The 22,685-nt window shown below is 35.7% G+C and overlaps 1 protein-coding gene across 1 annotated transcript in view; it reads right to left on the bottom strand.

Annotated features, from left to right (window-relative positions):
- Positions 1–362: 362 nt before the first annotated feature.
- Positions 363–22,685, bottom strand: part of LOC139120509 (transient receptor potential cation channel subfamily M member 2-like) — a 32,901-nt gene continuing 10,578 nt past the window's right edge. Inside the window, exons 2-8 of the mRNA XM_070684971.1 lie at positions 17,138–17,228; positions 16,703–16,799; positions 16,314–16,457; positions 14,031–14,172; positions 2,495–2,578; positions 2,169–2,238; positions 363–426 (exon numbers count right to left, since the gene is read on the bottom strand). Coding sequence (XP_070541072.1) covers positions 398–426; positions 2,169–2,238; positions 2,495–2,578; positions 14,031–14,172; positions 16,314–16,457; positions 16,703–16,799; positions 17,138–17,228 — 657 coding nt within the window. The 3' untranslated portion in view covers positions 363–397. The remainder of the gene's footprint in view (positions 427–2,168; positions 2,239–2,494; positions 2,579–14,030; positions 14,173–16,313; positions 16,458–16,702; positions 16,800–17,137; positions 17,229–22,685) is intronic.

The following is a 22,685-nucleotide window of genomic DNA, read 5'->3' as shown; positions in this document are numbered from 1 at the left end:
ACTGATGATTAATCGTAATTCTGCAGAGTTCAAATGCGACTATGTTCGATTATGTACAATTCATCATTCTTTAATTTTGTTCATTTATAGTGGGCCAATGCCATCTGTACAAAATATTTTAATGGACACATCTCTGCCAAAAACACATGTTACAATTAGAGTGCAATTACGTGACTAAAGGCGTGTGTACATTTGCCTCTGAATAAGTTGACCTAGTGTTAATACATGGAACTAGATCGAATAAGCTGAAAGCATAACATTTTGTTAAAATAGCAGGGTTACATCGATTTACGTGAATTGCATTAAAAAGAATCTTTACCACATTATGTATATTGTAAAACTTCACTGATCTACTAGGTTATTATCACTCGCCTTCTTCCTTCGATATATCACTATTTTACGTCTTCGGCTCGTCTTTGACTTTGCCTGAAATAAATAAAAATAAGACGACTGAGATATTGGCATAAAGTTTATCAAGATAAGAAATTTTAATGGCTCGCACTACCTCTGTTCATATTGTGTCTCTCTATGGCACTCTTCTACTTCATCAAATATAGGTTATTTCTTCATACTTTCCGCTACAAAGATATTTCAACACTATGTAATTTTGCTCTCTAGTCTTCGATCCAGGAGACGCAAAAATATTAGTCCGTGGGATGGAGGGGCCCACCGTGCAACCTAATAAACCTACTACATGGGTATTTTTTATTCTTTAAGATCTATAGAACAAGAAAAGAGATGTTAATATTGGATATTTGGGGATGCACTACCTTCCTGGGCTGGGTTTTGATTTGCATATACAGCCAAAAATGGAGAAAACGGGTAGGGGTAGGGGGATTATATCCTCTCCTAGATTAACTAGCATAAAATAACATAACAGTTACATTTGTGGAAAGCTCAGACACTGCTCTGTATGCGAAACACCAATTTTAGCAAAATAAATTGGTGTACATAGAATAGAAAGACATTAATATAACCTTTTTTACAATTTTGAATTTTTTTCTCGAAATACCATGTAACATGTGATTGTGATTTTCTTTTAATGAAGCAAAATTTTGAGAGATTTTTGTGCTTAAGTTATTTATTGCTACATATTAAAAAGGTAAAAGTGTTAACATTAGATATTTAACAATACACTACTTCTCTTGAGTTAATTTTTGAGTTTCGGGTATCGTATGGGATAAGCAAAAGTAGCGGTAGGGATACAACATTCTTTCCTCGCTGAAGTAATCCGACTTGAAATGTTATATACCTTATAGTTTTACAAAACGTAGATACCGGTCTTTCTAAAATGTATAAGTTTTAGTGAAAAATATGACTACATACAATATGGAGACTTTGAATCGTGTTTTTTTGTAATTACGTTTTTTTAATAGAAGGAAAATATGATACGATACGATTGTTGTTCTCACTGGTCTCTAAACCTGCAAGGTCTTCTGTACTGGTAGGTCTATATCGGGAATGAGCATTTTCTGGTTTGCGATGAACTACTATACAGCTTTTAAAGGAATACTTTAAAACGCATCCATGTAGTCATAGTGTCATTTTCTCCAGATAAACTCTCTCTCTCTCTCTCTCTCTCTCTCTCTCTCTCTCTCTCTCTCTCTCTCTCTCTCTCTCTCTCTCTCTCGTCATATTGATATGGCGTATCAGGAAAACTTTATATGGCTTCCTTGTTTTGGTGATACATCACTATCAATGCATTTTTTTCATCATTTGTTTTTTTTATGTGTATGTTTCAGCTAGAGTGATTGACACGACTATTTTGCTAATTAGTAAAATTGTTTCTCTCTTTTTGTATTCTACTGCACAGGAATTCTCATTTGTTCCATATGCTCCCATAATCTTTTTTATATTACTGTGACCTCTTCGTCCTTAAGTCAATCTTGGCTAAACCCTATGAGTCTATTCAGCCACTTTATTTCCAATCAACGACAAACATGACCTTGTCTTATTATGGTCTATCACACACACACACACACACCACACCACACACACACACACTCTCTCTCTCTCTCTCTCTCTCTCTCTCTCTCTCTCTCTCTCTCTCTCTCTCTCTCTCTCTCTCTCTCTCTCTCTCTCTCTCTCTCTAACATAATTATTTCATTGTCGTTCATGCTCGTCATTTAATTTTAATTATATATACATCACGACAGCTTTGAGCTTACCGAATTTTTCTTCAAATCTCAACGTTACACATCCAGCAATAAACCAGTAAATGGGAGAGAAAATCAAAACCTGTTATCGGATACACAAATGGAAATTTTCAAATTATTCTATGATTGTTTGCATTTGTAAATTTGAATTCTAAGATAACTATTGCAGTCTCCCCAGCGGAATTCATTAAAATAGCTTCAAGTCATCTTAAAATACACCAATATAAACAATATTAATGTATGTTAATTTTTCTAAACTCCCTAAAGCACAAATTCTCACAGAAAAATTCAAATAAAAGCATAATATATTCAGTGATAGTCTGAATATATATAATTACCTTCCAGTGTTTTTCTTTGATATCGATTGCTCCGAACCACATTTTACGTAACTTGTAATGACAGCAATCCTCTGAAAGAAAGTCCTGTTGAGAGAATAGATATATCTTTCATTTCAGTCTATAATCAATTTATTCTAAAAGGGTTATCTGATACTACAAAAAAAAAACAGAATTGTCCATTTTCACCATAGTCGACTAAGTGTAATGTTTTGTTAAAAATGTAAACACTACCAATCCATCTATTTCTAATGTACATGTTAGTAATAATTGAACAATTTAAATAGTTGTCTCAAGCTGTTCGTCTCGCACCCACACTGAATCATTTTGTTTATGGAGATATGGTTGTACTCTTGTGTGTACTTTCTAAAATGTAACAAAGTATATTAAGCATGTGTACATTCTTACTTCAGAAATTTGTTTCAAATCACATCACATTTTATACATACACAATGCAAGAAAAGCAAATGAGATCTAAGAGGGGAATTTGAATATTGTTGCCTTTTCAAACGAGTACAAACGAATAAATATTCAATAAAATGGCATATAACAATTCCTAACAACACACTTTAGCGATAGACACGGAACTTTAATTGATCAAACAATTTATGGGAAATTTGCAAACCACAAACGAAAACCTGATGAAACCCTTTTACAGAATGAACATTTAACATGTTGTTGTTGTTGTTTTTTTTATATTTTTCATTTGTTCTTGTTGATGTTTTGTCGCTGCTGTTGTTGTCGTTGTAGTTGTTGAAAAATTGTGCTTTATATATATATATATATATATATATATATATATATATATATATATATATATATATATATATATATATATATTTATATTTTTCCAGCGAGTCATCAACACATATTTCAATTGTTCATTAGAGTTACATATTACAGTAATGTAGTAAACTTTCTGTACGGCATTTAGTAAAGTGAGCCTTGGTAAATTACCTCTTAGAACTTATAGCCAATAGCAACGAAGTTCTGCGTCACCTGATCGGTTGGGTGACGTCATACACAAGGATGTGCCCAGGACTTTTTCAGAAGCAGCTCTGTACCTTGCTGAGGATTGACGTTCATTTGTCGCCCTACTAAGTGTAATACATCGGCATTGTATGGTACCAGAAACGTATTGTATTGCACTGGTTTATTTCCGGTTGATTTCGTTGATCTGGACTACCAATATGGGACTGTTTGCTGTTAAATTCACCGCCAGTCGTTTCCACGTGGATCCGCACGTTTGGTCAGGGTTTGTTGTGCCCTGAGTCGCGACACTACCCAAAATTTTCAAGACATTTGTGGCGGTGGGATTTGATTTAGCGGTGATTTTGCAGCTGTTCGCAATTGTCAGGTTGGTTTTGCGTAATAATTCATGGTGTTATTGTTGGAACAGGGTCACCGTAATTAAAGGTCTGGTGAAATCAACCTGTACTGCTTAGCTATTTAGCTTCCGGGCGGCAATACTGTTACACTCGCAACAAAAGTTCTACGTAAAAGTATGCGCGAGTGTTACTTTTTTATATTTCTATGTTCGAGGTCAATTCGGGGTCAGTTCGATAAACTTACTACACGCCGTCAGTTTGGTCATGGTTGGTACACTCTGACGTCAAAACGCTGATCATTTACATTGAATAGCGGTCCCACGCCATCGCTTATCTCTGCCCCGTATCAACACAACACAAGAGTGTGTGATCAGTGCAAATTAACCATTAAGGTGGTACCTCCATGGGGTAACCCACACTAGCCGTCCATTTCTCACCAGTAGACTCTCCGCCAGCGCTACGTCTGATCATGGAGAATTGCTCGACCAACTACCAGAACCGTCTGCTTTGTTACATGTAAACAAAATCCATGGTCAATGAAGGTCGGCTTTGCTCGTTCACGTAAGTACCGGCTATGTAAACGAGGCACACATGCATAAGAATAGCATGGGCAATCAGTATCGACATGACAGACCACGTTTAGGCGCAAATTTACGACCAGAAACGAGATAAAACAACCAGACGTACTGCGTCAAGAATTTTAGCGAATCAGAGCAGCCGATGCATGTCGGGGGACGTAAACGAACAAATCACAGAATACAATACATAGATTGTACATCTCATGATTGGATATATGGAGGACAAGAATGAGACCTCGATTGAGCCATAAGTTAAGCGATAAACCCGGAAGTAACTTAGCGAGAAAAGAGTATGTCATCTATTTGCACCGTTCATCGCGTTAGTTACGTTTTCTTTTCAATTTTAGAAAGATTATTGCCTTATCGTCTATGAAAGAGGGTAAAAGAAACGATCTGTGCATATTTCACCCGGCGATCGTCCTGCTTTTAGGCGGCGATTTTCCGCCGCCTGACGGCTAGCCGCTTCGATCAATCGGCAAAACTTGTAGCTTTGGCTGGCGAAACCGAATTTCACGTCAAAATATATATTCGCAAGCGTGGAGAATCGTTTTGATAGAATTTTCGCCGCATTCAATTATTCATTTATCGCATTTGCAAGTGTTGCGAGCGTTAGCGTGAACACTGAGAATATGATACTAATTATGCAAGCCGAAACCCTAGAAGTTAAACTTACTACCCGTGGGGAGCTTACGAAGGTGTGAAATACCTTACTTCCCGTTATCAGTGTTATCAGATGCACGACGGGCAAACTCCAGAAAGCCGAAAAATTTCGACTGGAGAGGGTTTGGGGAGACGCCCATTTGCATTTTCCTTTCCCTTTCGCCATATTTAATAATCGCGCGCTAAACGATAAAAGAAATAAACATAACTGTTCTGTAGACCATCAACGGTATTTCTAATGTTTTGCAACATGTATTTTATAATTTTGCTATCGTTGGTATTTTTAGCTAGGGAATATTAAGATCGAGCAGCAAAAGGCTATTCACTTGCTAACTAATATTGTTTTATCTAATTCATCTCTTTTTAGTCCCGCGGACGAAGTCCGGCGGGGACTTATAGATTAGGTCCCGTCCGTGCGTCCGTCCGTCCGTGATCATCAGTTTCTCAGACACTGCAGAACCAATTTTGTTCAAACTTGGCACAAAGGCATAGCACTATGACTTACAGATGCACGTCGATTTATTATGTGATACGATCCAGTATGGGCGCGAGGCGGCCAGTTTGTTGCGATTTTTCATGTCTTTGGACCATAACTCAGACAACCTTGAGCAGCTTCTGTTCAAATTTTGCACGAAGGCATAACACTATGGCCTTCATATGCATGTCAAATTATTTTGCGATACGATCAAATATGGCCGCGAGGCGGCCATTTGGTTGCGATCTTGAACCAATTCTGTTCAAACTTGGCACAAAGGCATAACACTATGGCCTACATATGCATGTCGAATTATATTGCGATACAATCCAATATGGGCGTGAGGCGGCCACTTTGTTGCAATTTTTCATGCCTTTGGACCATAACTCAGACATCCTTGAACTGATTCTGTTCAAATTTGGCAAAAAAGCAAAACATTATGCCCTTCATGTGAACACCAATTTATTTCGTGATATGATCCAATATGGCGACAGGTGGCCATTTTATGTGATTTTTTCATGTCTTTGACCATAACTCAAATATCCTTGAACCGATTTTGTTCAAATTTGGCACAAAGGCAAAGCACTATGGCATACATATGCATGTATCAATATACCTTGCGATAGGATCCAATATGGCTGCAGAACTGACATTTTGTTGGAATTTTGCATGTCTTTGAAGCGTAATTCAAAGGTCATATTACACCCATTTTGTCCAAACTTGGCACAAAGATCAAGCACTATGGCATACATATACATGCCAATTTACTTCGTGACATGTTCCAATATGGCTGCCAGATTGTCATTTTTTTCCAATATCGCTGCCAGATGGTCATTTTTTGGATTTTTCATGTCTTTGAGGCTTATCATATGCAAATATTTCTTAACCAATGTTGTTGAGACTTGGTACAAAGATAAAGTACTATGGCATACATATGTATGTCTACTAATTTTGTACTATGATCCATATGGTCGAAAGACAGCCATTTGATTTCAATTTTGGTGTGATTTTTTTATGTCTTTGAAACATAAACATAGGTCACTGTCCCGCGATGGACTGATTTTGTTCAAACGTGATACGAAGATAAAATACTATGGCAGCATTCTTGTGCACATTAATTTGTTCCATTATATGATCCGAAATGGCTGAGTACAACAACATACCCGATCCCATACCATTTCGAAAATTCCACCAAACCATGTGTATAGTATGTGCCGTCATGACACTAGAGGCAGTGAGGGCATCGTTATGTGTGATGTAATCAAAAGTTCCTTCAGTGGTGATTACCGGCAGAGATGAGTCATGTATTGAACGTTCCTCAGATTACTTTATTATGCAAGTCACAGACCTGATGCACCCGTTGCATCAATGTCATTCCACAGCTACCTAGACCACAGCTACCTAGACACCAAAGATTATAACAAAATGGACAAGCGGGGACTGTGTCATCAACGATGACTTGTTACTATAATCATCTCGGCTTGATGGCTAGCAAGGAGGGATTTGTCGATCGTGAGATTGCTTTCGAGATGGACTCAGGTGTTGCATCAGCTCCACACATTAGTACAACGTTGTCTGGGGGTCAGAAGTGAAAACAAATTTACGTGATTTGGAAAAGGCTGTGTGTGCCAAAGAGCATAGACTTGAAAAAGAACATGCTCAATTGCAACGGAAATCTTTTCGGTTAGCTGAATCTGCTTCAGTAAATAAATCGCGATCTTAAATTCATCATGAACGAAAATCCTAGGGTCAGAGAAAAGGCCGATAAGTCACCTGAGCGAAACGATTTTTTATGTGACAAAGAGAGACGACTGCCAAGGGAAATGATACAATAGTTGCTTGGAGAAATGTAGCATTGGTATGGAAACAACCTCTAATCGGGAGAAGAGAGCAGTTTCTAGTCATGCAGACACGAGTCCGTGTTCGGACATGTCAATGAAAGTCAATGTGTCTGGATCACCAGTGCAAATAGGGCCGAAAGAAAATTGATACATTGGAGTCACGTAAATTGGGTACATTGCCCCTTGGAACTTATAGTCAATGGTAACGGAGTTCCGTGTCCTGATTGGTTGGTTGACATTACATACACGCATGTACCAAGAACTTTTTCAGAAGCAGCTCTGTACCTTGATTAGGGTGGAAGTTTATTTGCCGCCCTCCTGAATGTAATACAGTGATGATATATGCTATCATAAAAGTATTGTGTAGCACTGGTTTATTTGTGGTTGATTTTTTGTTGAGTAATCTATTATATCAAGGTTGATCTGGACTATTTCTACAGAACTGTTTGCCGTTGAATTCACCGCCAGTCTTATAAGCGTGAATCCGAACATATGATCAGGGTTCATTGTGCCCCGGGATGCGACACTATCGAAAATATCCATGACTATATATATATATATATATATATATATATATATATATATATATATATATATATATATATATATATATATATATATATATATATATATATATATATATATATATATATATATATATATATATTGATATATATATATATTATTTTATTATTATTATTATTTCAACTTTATTTCAGACAAGTTAAAAAATAACTGTCCATAGCACAAAGAAAGTTATAAGGACACTATAAATACTATACAATTAAATACTGAGAGGATATAAAGAGTAATTTAAAAGAAACCATCAATCAATCCACGATCACTTTAAAATCTGCTATAGAGAAGCTTTTGCCATTTGTCTTGCAGGCCAAAATAAGCGGCGTCAGAATGTAATAGACTCTTAAGCAGTTCATTTTCACTATATCGAAGTCTACGAACAAAACTGTACACAGCTTTCCTCCTCAAGATAGGAAAATTGTCAGTTTGGTTTACTACAAATGCAGATGAAATACTAACATTTCGTGGTAAATCCAACAACCTACGTAAAGCATTATTATGACACACGTGCAAACTACGGATTGATGACGCCTTGTAGTCACACCACAATTGTATACAATAGAAATTATTACAAAATGCATTAAAAAGCCGAGTTTCAACACGGAAGCTAGAGTTGCTGAATTTTCTCAAAAGTACATTTGATCTACCACATAACGCCCTTCGCTGAGAAGCAATATCAACATCATCCTTAAGGTCAAATCTAAAGACATGACCAAGATAAGTAAATTGTGTAACAAATTCTAAAGGTTGTCCTCCAAGTGACACTGATGGAACATTCTGAGTTTTGTTTCTTGATACAAAATTCATACATTTTGATTTTGAAACATTATAAACAATGTCGTTCTCAATAGCATATTGTTCACATACATCAATAAGCTTTCTCAACCCTTTAATAGATGGTGCAAGCAAACACATGTCATCAGCATAAGATAAGTTATTTAACATAGTACCGCCTATTTCACAGCCAACTCCACAACTAGCCAGTGCTCTGTTAGGATCGTCAATATACAAATTAAAAAGAAGGGGGGACATAATGCCCCCTTGACGGACTCCATTTGAAACTGTAAAAATATTGAGAAGTAGACTTTCCCCAACGTACCCAAAACTTTTGTGGGCAGTACCAAAAATATATCAGTCTAATTATGTACAGAGGTACTTGTTTCTCAATTAACTTCTTTAAAAGTGTAAAATGATTTACTTTATCAAACGCTTTTTCTGCATCAAGGAAGCAGACGTAAACTGAGCTTCCATTTTTCTTGTAATATCTAATCGTTTCTTTTAGAAGAAAAATACACATATCTGTACCATGTTTCTTTTTGAAACCAAATTGATAATCGGTAGTTGTCAAATATCTTTCACAGCGGTTTAGTAAGACACTCTCAATGACTTTAGAAATGACACTGTTTAAGGCAATTGGACGATAGTTATTCTTACTCGACAGATCAGCAGTTTTGTCTTTCACAAGAGGAACGAGGATGACATCTGTTAGATTTTCAGGGACAAACCCATGCAATAACATGGAAGATAAACACAACGCAAGATGTACAACCAATTTACTACTTGCATAGCGTAAATGCTCTGCCCCAATGCCGTCAGCAACTGACGATGTCCCAACTGTAAGGTTGTCAGTAATTTTACGAATCTCATGAACACTAACAGACATCTCTTCAGCGTAAGGCACAGAGATGAGTGATGTCTGTACAAATCTACTGTGTTTACAACTATTAACAGAATTCATAAGATTTTTGAAATGATCACCCCACATGTTTGCGATATTTTGCTCGCCTTTTACCTTGTTTATACATGTTGCTAGCGGAACTTTATTGCTATTCACTTTGGTGACAGCTACCCGAAAATTCCTATGGTCATTTACAAGTAAAGAATGTGCCATGCTATCAGTACGTTTACTAGCTTCATCTTTCCTCAGAGAATATTTGAAAATTGATCTTGTACGACGCATATATTCTGCAATATGGCCAAACCTTGGTTTATTGGCAGATTTCCAAAGGCTATAGGCATGGCGAGCTGCACTATGAGTTTCTTTAACCATTTCGTTCCAGCCTGGTATAGGATGATAACGTGTTGCTCTACGTGAACAGAATGTGTCATCACTTGCCTTTAACAAAGCATTACAAATGGAGTCGTAATACGATGTAATTTGACTTAGATGATTGTTATGACAACAATTACAATTTTTACATTGAATGGCTTCATGTGGAATTTGAACTTTTGATAAGTAAATGTCGGACTGATTTGTATATGTATGAATACCCTCCTCATCCACAAGTGACCAATCAACTCCTTTCCAGTTAGACTGCGTACAGGTGGTATTAGAATTTCTATCACTACAAAAAGCGGAAAGACTAAATGCAAATTGGCATATCAGTGGCAGGTGGTCAGATGAAAAGAACTCATCAATGATCTGAATATCTAATAATACCTGAGAGGCGGCTTGTGTACAAATACAATGATCAAGCTAAGCAGTTGAACCATGGGCTTCACTTGTATATGTATAAACATTAGCATTATTACCAAAATGCAAGAGATCAGCAATAACATAGTGATAGTCATTACTAAATTAACTCTTGACCAATCTTCTTGGTAGGGTCAGCATTCATGTCACCCATGACAATAGTATATGGTGTACCAGCATATTGAAAAATAGAATGAATTTTACCTAGATAATGGCTGTACTCGTCAAAATTATCATTACAATTCGTCGGTAAATAGACGCAAAGTATATGGCATTTACCAACATTTGTCAAAAGCTCAACGCCGACGATTCTCGGGTCATTATAAGATTTAGGTGTTATTAAACTTGACAGCGATTTTTTCCATAATATAGCTGTGCCGCCATATGGACGGCCAATTAAAATATCACTTTGTGTGTCAATAGCTGACACACCAAATGCTTGATAGCCATCATGGATTGATGAAAGCATACATAACTCATCCTTGTAGAGCCAATGCTCTTGCAAAAGGCAGATATCGGATTTTTCACACAGGAGTTTAACATCAGCAATCGAAGATTTGAGTGACCTGCAATTATATGAAGCTATTTTCAACATTATGTAGATATATTATTGGGACGACTACGATAAAATTTTCGCACTAAGACTCCCCGGGGCCATTTCTCAAAGCATACAATATAAGAGTAATTAACACCTTTGACAGATGAATAAGAACTATGTTTTGTGTGTAGCTGTTCACAATCGATATCAGAGTAACACTTAATTGTCTTTTTAATATAGTCAATTAACTGTGACTTTGAGGTGTCGGGGTCCAGGCGACTTACAAAAACACTTGTTACTGGTTCCTTGTTCACTCCGTGAACTAAGCAATGTGAGGTATCTGACGTACCAATGATTGGTTTCTGCCTTTGTCGTTTCTTCTTTGAGACGATTCGGAAGGAATAGTTCGATGTCTTATTCAGAGTGCTGTCATTCTGTGTTAGATGTTGTACAGATGCATCACCTTGAGTCAGTGTCTGATTATTGTTCTCTTTAGGTCGCGTAGATTTTAGAGCTTTTGCGTAGGACTTCATTTCTGTAGACGAATCACTTGCGGAACACAAATCAATCACCTCCATAACTTTTGTATCGTCCTCATATTGTTTTTCTAGCGTCGAAAGGATTGAGTCCGTATACAGAGACTTTTCCGTATTGATCTCCGGAACGATTCCATCGGCATCAGCCTGCGGAAGAATGCAAACAGCGGTGTCTGGCTCGCCGTTGTAGTATCGCCCATTTGTTTAAACCGTGGTGATTTTTTCAATGATTCAACTTCCATTTTAAGGTTAGAGTGCAAGTCTGCGGATAGTTTTGTTGACTCTTTCAGACTTGAAATGTCAGATTTTATCGAAGATAGCTGTTTTACCATCACTGAAATATCAATGTGGTTCTGCGTTATGGGTGTTAAATTACCCAAGTCTAAGGCGACGAAAGACGGGATCATCTCAGGTTCTACTTCTTGAAGCAGGTTTAACATGTCCTGTACATTACTTTGCCGTTTATTTTGACCCTGTCTCCGTCTGAACCGGGTAGTAGATTTCGATGAACGCAAAGTTCTTTCTTTGCGTTTTCGATTTTAACATTCACAAAAGTCACAGACCTTCGACAGGATATCGTTTGGCATAATATCCATTTTATTTACGAGGAAGCATAAAAGCTCATTTACGATAATTGCAGATTTAGTCGGTGACTTGGCGTTATCACTCAACGTTGTTTTGACATCCATCATTGTGTCTTTGACACCTGTTGAGTCTTCAGCCGTATCAATTTCACGAAGACAGAGATTTTTGGAAGAGTTTTGTTTCTGCTTACTCATCTTGTGCTCCTGGCGTCTGCGAACAGTGCCAGGAAAACGTCTTTCCTCACACTTGGCACAGAGAACTTCATCGCAGATAGTTTGAGTTACAGAGTTTGCAGTACCACAGTCGTAGCAATGCATAATTTACATACAAGCGAAACGGTATGTGCAGTGGCGGCAAAAGCACCACGCCAGGCAGGTCTACTGCGAGACAAAAAGTCGGGAATATTAGGAACACAGAGAATTATCGTGTCCAGAGATCAAATAATCTACTTCAACACACCTTCATATGCGTTTGGTTGGCAAATACGACTGTAATTCTTCAGATAAACTGTAAAAATCTTCGAAAATTCTGGAGCGACTTCAAAACGCAGTGAACCGTAGTTATGCAAATCGATGCATATATATATATATATATATATATATATATATATATATATATATATATATATATATATATATATATATATATATATATATATACAAATCACCAAGATGTACACAGGCGATACCAGATACACCTATAATATCATACCGTCGTAACAGAAATCTCCGCGATCTTCTGGTTCACTCCGATATTAGTACGTCCATTACACACAAACCTGGTTTCTTTAAATGCGGCTCAAAAAGGGCATGCAATGTTTGCAAATGTTCATCGGATATCACCCATTTCACTAGCACAGCCAATAATACCACCCATGAAATCAGAAATAATATGAGCTGTCAAAGTAAAAACATCATTTATCTCATCACATGCAAACGTTGCTCAGAACAATATGTGGGTGAAACTAAGACTTCACTTAGACTACGTTTCAACAATCATCTCTCGACTACTCGCCATAATAAAGACACCCCTGTAGCCACTCATTTCAACTCTGATCAGCATGACATCAACGACATTACAATTTCCGCGATAGTGCAAATATATCAGTCAGATGCGTAAGCTGCGTAAACAAATCGAATCACTATGGATCCAGAAACTCAATACTCTTTCACTGTTGGCCTAAACATCCGCCCAATATTCAAATAAGTTTCCACAGCAACCTCTCTGTCCATTTCCGGAGGTATAAATAGCCATTCACCTGCATATCCGCACGCCAGATTCCCACCTTGGTCGTCGGACTGCAAGGTGGGTACTTTTTTCACAAAATCACATATCATTTCCAATCGATCGACTTTCTCAAACAATTCCACAGTTTAAAGTTTTGTAAAGCAATGTACAGCATTTATTTATAAGCACGATCTTTGTATTTTCCGTTATACAGTACACCTGAAGAAGCTCCAGTTTTGGAGAGGAACGTTTTGTCACAAGTCATTAAATACGTCCGGGCCAAACAAAAGGGTGTGGTGGTAGTGTGTATCAATCAAGTTTTATATATATATATATATATATATATATATATATATATATATATATATATATATATATATATATATATATATATATATATATATATATATATATATAATAGATATAATTACGCATAGACAGACAGACACAGAGATAGTCAGACATACACTGAGAGGCAGACAGGCAGGGTGAGAGAGAGTAATGTTTTTCTTCATAAGTTTTCATCGACTACTTTATATATGCAAAGTACGGCAGCAAGATGTGTCAAACTGGATACTTAACATTTTTTGCAGTTGAAATCTCGTATGTACAGAAATTATGCGCAGTTCATTTGAATTCAATCGGTCGTTCTTTAGACGTAAAAAATGCCAAACTTTACGCAAACGATAAATGTTAATTTGAAAATGGTGAATATTTACCTTTGCCTTTCCTCTTATAGCAACTTCAAGACAATTGTATTCTCTCCATGCCACGTGTCGTTCTTGTAACATGTCTCCAGCCTTCTCTGCATCTCGTTTATATGCTATTTCAACGAGGGAAATAGCTTTTTTTTCGTAATCTCTGTTGGAAAGTAATGACGAAACTCTGCGATAATGCGTTGTATTTACAATAATGATTGTTAGAACAGATGTTTATATTGTAGCTTTATCAATACAATCTGATCTATTCTATAAGGTAAAACTTTGAGGTTAACTCAATCACAATAAGTACTGCAGTGTTATAGTATCTAAACCAATTTTTTTTGGAGTTCAATTTCGCTTCCCATTAAACGTATATTAACCATCAGCGGAGAAAGTCTAGGTTAATATGTGCCTAAAAACAGAAAGAGTTAGTTTGTTTCTTAAATATATATTGCAAGGAAACTCAAAAGTATTCTCTTTCATTATCAGGAATAAACGGTCAATGTCCAGTGTGTTGGCTCTCAGTGCATGACTTAGCCCAGGATGTTTGAGTAAAATCTAAACAACGACACTTTGCCATAACTTGCAAAGCAATCAATTATATTTGTTTCAAATTTTTGTCAACCGTAGATACCGTTCTAAAACAACAGTCGGATAGTTGTCTCTGCTTTCGTTTTATAACTCATTAATGCATTTCTCTGTTACGATTACTATCGAATTACTATCTGAGTGATTTAATACTTTTTAAGGTGCCCAATGTGAAAAGATTAGGAAGTTTAATCGCAACACTCTTATTCTTATACATCCTCGTTGGTTATCAGACAAATACAGAAAACAGTGCAAAATTACCTTCATCTGTTCTTTAGTTTTATTACTCACTAATGCATTCACAAAGCCCTCTTAGGTATTGTTCCTGTTATATATCTGTGATGATTGACTTGAAAAAACTTAACCTCCTCATTCTAAGCAGTCCGACAAAATAACATATTTTGGCGTATATCACATGTTAAAGAAGTAAAGAAGTTAAATTCATTTCAGTGATATGAGAGTCTAAAAGAAAGTCTAAAGATGTAATGTTTTACATAGGCACTTTGATAATTTGCATAATGCCAATATGGCTACAACCTTCCCACACAATAGCATTTTCGCTTGTTATGGCAGTGATTTTAAAGATGAAGTATCTTTTTCGGCATGGACAAACGATGTTGGAGGTAAACTGTTTTACATACACAATTTAACAATTTGCACATATCAAATATGGCGGGCTAACATTCCCATAAATGACATTAAGTCTATAACGTATCAAACAAAGCATTTCAGTGATTTTAAACTTTTATGTATTTCTCAGGCATAAATAAACAATTTCAATGTTTTACAATGGCACCTTAATAATTTGAAAATGTCAAATTTGACTACGAAATTAATGCCCCGTTGCTTAATAGCTTCTATACAAAAATGTTATAACAATTGTTCAGCATTGGGAATCTATCAAAAGGAACTTTAAATCCTTGGACATGTCTTCTTAAGAATATGAGAAATATGCTTTGATCCATTTAAGAGTCAAAGCTTATCTTAATGCTGTTAGGTTGAACCTGAATGTGTTAAAACCTCAATAAAGATGCTGTATTTCGTAAAGAATTTTAAAAATGATTTGAAAGACTTACATATATGACTTATACAAGTATATGTTGGTACACTTATACTACAAGATGTAAGAAGGTAATGCAATTCTTATTATTGTGTGATTTCCTGTGATTCATTACAACTGTATTTTTAATGACTGTTAGTGTTGTGAATCACATATTCACTTTCTGATTGTAAACATTGAATATCACTTGTGCACGGCATAATACTTAATTTGTATGAGTGCCCATTAATATACTGTGACAAACATGTAATCTATAACATTTACAGTTTAAAAAAACAGGTACGATATGTTTAGTTTTTTAGCGCACACTGACCCCCTTACGATGGATGATCCTGCCTATCAATTAGATGTTAGGCAAAATGGCATCATACATCACAGCAAAAATACAATAATATTACAAAACTAACAAAGAACACATAAACACAACACATATTAAAACTAAATTAACAAAAAGCCACAAAACAAACAAATATTAAAACATAGCTCTGTTACAGAATGAGTCAGATTTATAACAAAAACTTATCAACACACAAACTCACAAACATTGAAATCAGCTGCTTAGAAATTCACCATACCAACATGCAAAGCAAGCTGATAAAACATCCAAATCTGCTCCACATCCGGTATTGTTATTTATTCATCGTATAAATTACCTCGAGAGTTCTGCGTAACTGTCGTGTTTCTTTTGTTCTCTTTGTGGAAGCTTCTTCGCAACAGATCTTAAAGCGCAGCTTACAGCCAGTGACGCAATGATTGGATCTTCCAGCTTTGACCATGTATAATCAGCAAGTTTAAATCTGTAGCGATAAATTAAGTAACGTGTTTTCAAAAGAATAGTCACTGTTATCCCTAATGTTTCTGCAGTCAAGTTTAAAGCTTCGTTGCTGTTAAAGGAGACAAAGTGTATCCGATAAATTTTTACTAGGATATTAATCGTAGAAAATTAGCAATTAGTTGTCGATAAGATATATTTTCCTCACATCGCTATTTCGTAACCTTTAAAAGAATGTATCAACAAAGTAAATATGTGACAGCAACTTACTTGCTGGTAGTAATACCCAACAGAAATACGTCACAGAGGAGTTGTTGTTCCGCAGATTTAGTGTACCCAGCTTTGTCGTCTCTCTTTACGTTCAGATCTGCTGGGCATTTAAGATGATAATTTATATATTATCGGGTTATGACACCTACTCAAAGTTACAATACAAAATATATTGTAGATAGCCTATCCGTCAATAATGATTTTAAATAAGTACCAGCTCCCACTCAAAACTTGTGTGGATTCGTGTAGTGACAAAGTTTTGAAAACTCATCATTGTACATAACAATTGTTTCATAGACATGTTACTCATAGGGAATTCATAAGTATTCGTTTTTAAGGAAGGGACAATGTTTTGTTACTGTATTATGGCGATTTTAATCTTTAAAGCAATGTCAAAACCATGAAAAAAATAATGCTGACGTAAAATGAACCTACTTGAACCGCTTTTTGGCTCCAAATATTTTCGAATAGCTTTTAGCAGTAGTTTATCCACATCGAATCGCTCCTTACTTTCTTCTTTGCGACGCTGATATTGTAGACGCGTTTGGTGTTTGTGTGGAAAAACAAAATAAAATAATTATCACCCATACCGACCAAGCATCCAAAATATGTTTTGGCAGAAAGATTACTACAGAAAAGCACAAGAATAAAAATTTTCACATAGAAAAACATAAATATTTACGGGGAAAGGGTATAGTCCTAAAAGAGCAATTAAGGCATGATGCCTGGTATTTTTTTCGAAATTTGCCATGGTATCCTGCTTTAAAAGTGGCACAACCAATGCGCTAATTTTGTGTTGTGCAGGGTGGTCACAACTGCATGGCTGCATCATAAAAGTATCTGCAATCATCTGCATGAGTGGTACTTTTCATTTATAACCAATTCTAAATATCTGGCTAAATAATCGTTTAAATGTAGCGCCAACCCCTTCTTCTAGACTTACCTAGAGTTACAAAGTCATAGATTTGCCTGAGTAATCTTAACATATCAGTCTTTAACCAGATATGAACTGAATATGCTCACGTGTTTTACAACAGGTTCATTAATAGTAGTACCCTTCACAGAAAAATAAAATATATGTTATCACTATATGTAACAGGTTTTTTCAACTTCGCACAGTACTCTCAGAGTTTAATCACTAATTACAAAACTTTATTTAATATGCAAATGAGCTGTTAATTAACTTGACACTGCTCAATGCTTCATGGGACAACTAGATATCCATCAGATCAACATTTGTAGCACGTTTTATTTAATTTAGTGCTGTAATTTTAGAGTAATGTCACTAATTACAAAGTTCATTAAATATGCAAATAAACCAAAATTAACCTGACAGTGTTCAATGATTTTTGGTACAATTAAATATTTCTTCAAATCAATTTCTATAGCACGTTTCACAAAATTTGGTGCCGTAATTTCAGAGTTATATACCTAATTACAAAGTTTATTAAAGATGCAAATGAACCCTTAATTAACTTTACACTACTAAATGCTTTACAACACAGTTAGATATCTGTCAGATCAGTATATGCAGCAGTTTTCATGACCTTTGATGATGTTATTTCGGAGTTATATGACTAATTATAAAACTTCATGAAATATGCACATGAGCTAATTATTAACTTGACACTGCTCAATGCTTCTCAGTACAATTGGATATTTATCAGATCAACATCTGTAGCAAGTTTCATCAAATTTAACGCTGTAATTTGGAGTAATATCACTAATTACAAAGTTCATTAAATATGCAAATGAACCCTTAATTAATTTCAGACTACTAAATGCTTTACACTACAGTTAGATATCAGTCAGATCAGTATCTGCAGCAGATTTCATCACATTTGGTGAAGTTATATCGGAGTTATATGACTAATTACAAAACTTCATAAAATATGCAAATGAGCTATTTTTTAATTTGACACTGCCAAATGCTTCTAAGTATAATTAGATATATATCAGATTAATATTTGTTGCAAGTATCATCAAGTTTCGTGCAGGAATTTCAGAGTTATCTCACCAATAACAAAAGTTCATTAAATATGCAAATGAGAAGATAATTGACATGACACTCACAGTATCATCATAATGTTCTGAGACTGTTATCTGTGAAAAGTTTCATGAAATTTGGTGCAGTATTTCTTGATATATGTCTACACTGTCATTACCGTCTCCATAGGGAAACCATTGTACGGAAAAAACAATATTTCATAACTTCATTAATATGCAAGCCACACTAACCAAAATCTAATCTGTTCTTGCAAGTAGCATATGGTACCCGTGTACTAAATCTGACTTGAATCCGTTCAGGCGTTTTGAGTTATCGTGTAAACAGACAGACAGACAGACAGATAGACACACACACACTAACATACACCACACACACACACACACACGGACAGACAGACAGACATCGCTATGACATTAGCCCACGTGTTTACACACGTAAGCTAAAAAATCACCATACAAAAAGTAGGCTCTTGCACAGTGTATGAGTTAGGAGTACATTTACACAACATAAACTAGTGAGAGTGTAATATAGCTAGTGAGATGTAAGAATTCATGACACTTAGATAAGATGAATTTAAGTATGCATTAATTTTGGAAGAGCAACGCGATCATTTCCAAACAAAAAATATTTGCTTTTAGCTCTATGAGCTGATCTAATGTGCTAAAACAAATGTTAATTCAAGGTTCTCACATTTAAACATTGTTTAATTTAACAATCATGAAAAAAGATTAAAACAATGAATTTAGCTTTACACGAAACCGAGATCCTTTTAAAATTTATACATCTATAAAACTTTCAAGAATTGTTTACGAACAGAGCAAGTGCAAAACTATGCTTGATTTCGAGAGAATTTCTGTATGCACGTCAGCGTGTTGGAAGTTGAAATGGCTGCAACATGCCGTTTACTGAAAGGATACGGTCAGTGATGACTGCAGACGGATAGTGTGTTACTGGATTTCCAGATTAAATTTCATGGAGAAATATGGTGATATTTTGAATGAGATATTATTAATATTTTTATTTCTTTGAATCAATTCATCAATCAATGGATTTTCATGTATTGAACAATAGAGTACAACATTTAAATTGAAAATCATTAAACTGGTATCAAAATGATACAAAAATCAGAGTGAATGTAAAAATGACCATTAAACAGATAAAAATAACATTGTAAAAGAAGAGTAAAATCACTTAATAAGCTAATGGGCCAAATAAAAATATATCACTTAGTAATAAATAGGCAAATTTGCTGTTCAATCTATTAGCAGGAACATACCGATATTTCGAGGACGGAAATAATTGGATCTTTTAATGGTGAGAATGCTTGATTTCCATGATTATTAAGCATATCAGCCTGATGTGAATACATGTTTGTATAAGGAGAGGTGACTATCGATCAAATACAATATCAATACACTGAATTTTCTATCAATGAAACAATGAAACAGAACTCTTGCCAATAGTGATTCCAGGCGTTTGGCATGGCAATTGCCTAAATATTGAACGAATAAGTAGCATTTCCGCTTTTGTCGTCGTTGAATTGCAGCTTATATTCAGTCATCCAGAGTTTGATGTCACGTATTTTAGTGGTGACATTTGAAAGCCTTTTATGTAGTACGTAAAATACATTGTATTTAAAACTTTTTGACACGTAAATATTTCGTAGCCATGTTTATGTATTATTTTGTGTACAACATCCCATCTAACACGAGGTATGGGTAAAAACGTACTTTAGGATAGCTCTTTGCCGTCAAAAACGTCAGGCTTATCAACTAGATAAACGTCGTCCCTCGGACCAGTTTAATTATTATGAATTTGCCCTGCCAAAAAATGTCTAAAAATTGGAGAATATATGAGAAAAACTTTTATACGTAGATGAAAAGACTAGTAAGTCATGCTCTTGCAAGCAAGATATACAGTTAAAGATGCTACAGCATGACACCATTGTTGTCTGGTACGAATTTTTACATGCAAAATTTGGTACCATGTTTTTAATGGTAGAACGAATGTTTCAAGCATTGTTGCTCACAACTGGTGATTGACCCTTAGTCAAGAATGACAAAACAATTACCATAAAAATCATAAAGTGGTGAATATTGGCCTCTGCCTGCACTAGTCATCTCCCTTTTGGTCGAGTTAGGATGCAACTGACAGCCCATAATGGCAAGATTCTGAATCCCAGAAACTAAAACTAAAACCCCGAAAAACCGTCAAAATTTATGAAAATTTCCTGTTCGCATAGGGAATTTTCGTAAATTTTGACGGTTTTTCGAGCTTCGTTGATAATATTATTGAAATAATAGACTCCGCGCTGACCATCAACGTTTATTTATGGGCTCGGGCTCGGGGAAATCCAAATTAACTGGCTCGTTAAGCCTCGCCCATTAATGTTTGGCTTTCCTCTCGCTCTTGCCCTTTACGTTTATTGTCTGCGCGTCGCCCGTTATTTCTATGTTTATGGGCAAGGGCGAGAGGAAAGCGAAAAATTAACGTGCGAGGCTAGCCGCTTCCCATAAATAAATGTTAATGGTCCATATCATACTACCAACGAACTCAAGAAAACCGTCAAAATTACGAAAAATTTTAGTATAATAATTTCCAGTTGATCCTCGCAGGATCAACTGGAACCATAATTTTAAGATCATTATGGACTCAGTTGAAGATTATGCCAGGAAATGGGCTAAAAGGGAGGATGTAGAGTTGGACACACTGTCAGAATGGGTCAAATCTGTGAGGAAAATAGTGCGTGGCCGTATTGGTCGACTAAGATCACATGTTTGCAGAAGACCCTATTCTGTATTTAAAGATCCTGATGCTGTTAAGTGTTTGAATGATATCCATGACAAATATGTTGTCGTCCCTGCTGATAAAGCTGCCAATAACATTGTATTTGTCTGTAAGAAGTATTATTTTGAATGTCTTATAGACGAACTTGGTGTAACTAAGACCTCAACCAACTCCACTTACAGACAATCAATGTTCAACAAATCTGAAATTTTGGCAAACCATAAGTCATTCATGGATAATTTTAATATTACAACAAAGGATGACCATAATAAGTTGCCTAGCTTATACTGGATACCAAAGCTCCACAAAACACCTTACAAAGCTAGGTTTATCGCAGGATCTTCAAAATGTTCAACAACAGAGTTATCGAAGATACTGACTTCTGTTCTTTGTACTGTTAAACGGGGACTTCAATCATACTGTGATGTTGTCTTTTCTCGGAGTGGTATAAATCAAATGTGGATATTAAAAAATTCGAAGGAACTCTTGGAAAATTTGAAATCAAGATCTGTTTCAAAAATAACATCTATTAAAACTTTCGATTTTTCCACATTGTATACCACAATACCACATGATAAATTGAAAGAACGCTTGAAAAACATCATCAACCAAGCATTTTTCTACAAAAACGGTTCACGCCGTTACAAATATGTGGTATTAGGGTATAATTCTACATATTTTGTTAAAAATACAACTAATGCTAAAGTGTTTTATACCGAGAAAGACATTATCAGTATGCTTGATTTCCTCATTGACAACATATTTGTTGAATTTGGAGGACACATTTTCCAACAGTGTATAGGAATTCCCATGGGCACTAACTGTGCTCCTTACTTGCCGACTTATTTCTGTTCTCATACGAGGCAGAATTTATCCAGAACCTTATCAAGCAGAAAAAGGTCTCTGTAGCTCGTACTTTCAACCTAACATTTAGATACATAGACGATGTTATTTCATTGAATAACTCTGAATTCAGTAAATATCTCGCTATGATTTATCCTCCAGAATTGGAGATTAAAGAAACTACAGAAACGGCCTCTTCTGCTTCATATCTGGACATTTTACTTGAATTTGACTCCAATGGTCACCTTTCTACTAGGCTATATGACAAGAGAGATGATTTCAACTTTAGTATAATTAATTTTCCACACCTCATCAGTAATATTCCACTCTCACCTACTTATGGGG

Source organism: Ptychodera flava, chromosome 20 (assembly GCF_041260155.1).
Source record: "Ptychodera flava strain L36383 chromosome 20, AS_Pfla_20210202, whole genome shotgun sequence".
NCBI classification, from domain to species: domain Eukaryota; kingdom Metazoa; phylum Hemichordata; class Enteropneusta; family Ptychoderidae; genus Ptychodera; species Ptychodera flava.
The sequence above is the reverse complement of the archived record's forward strand: the minus strand, read 5'-3'. Positions and strand labels throughout refer to the sequence as shown.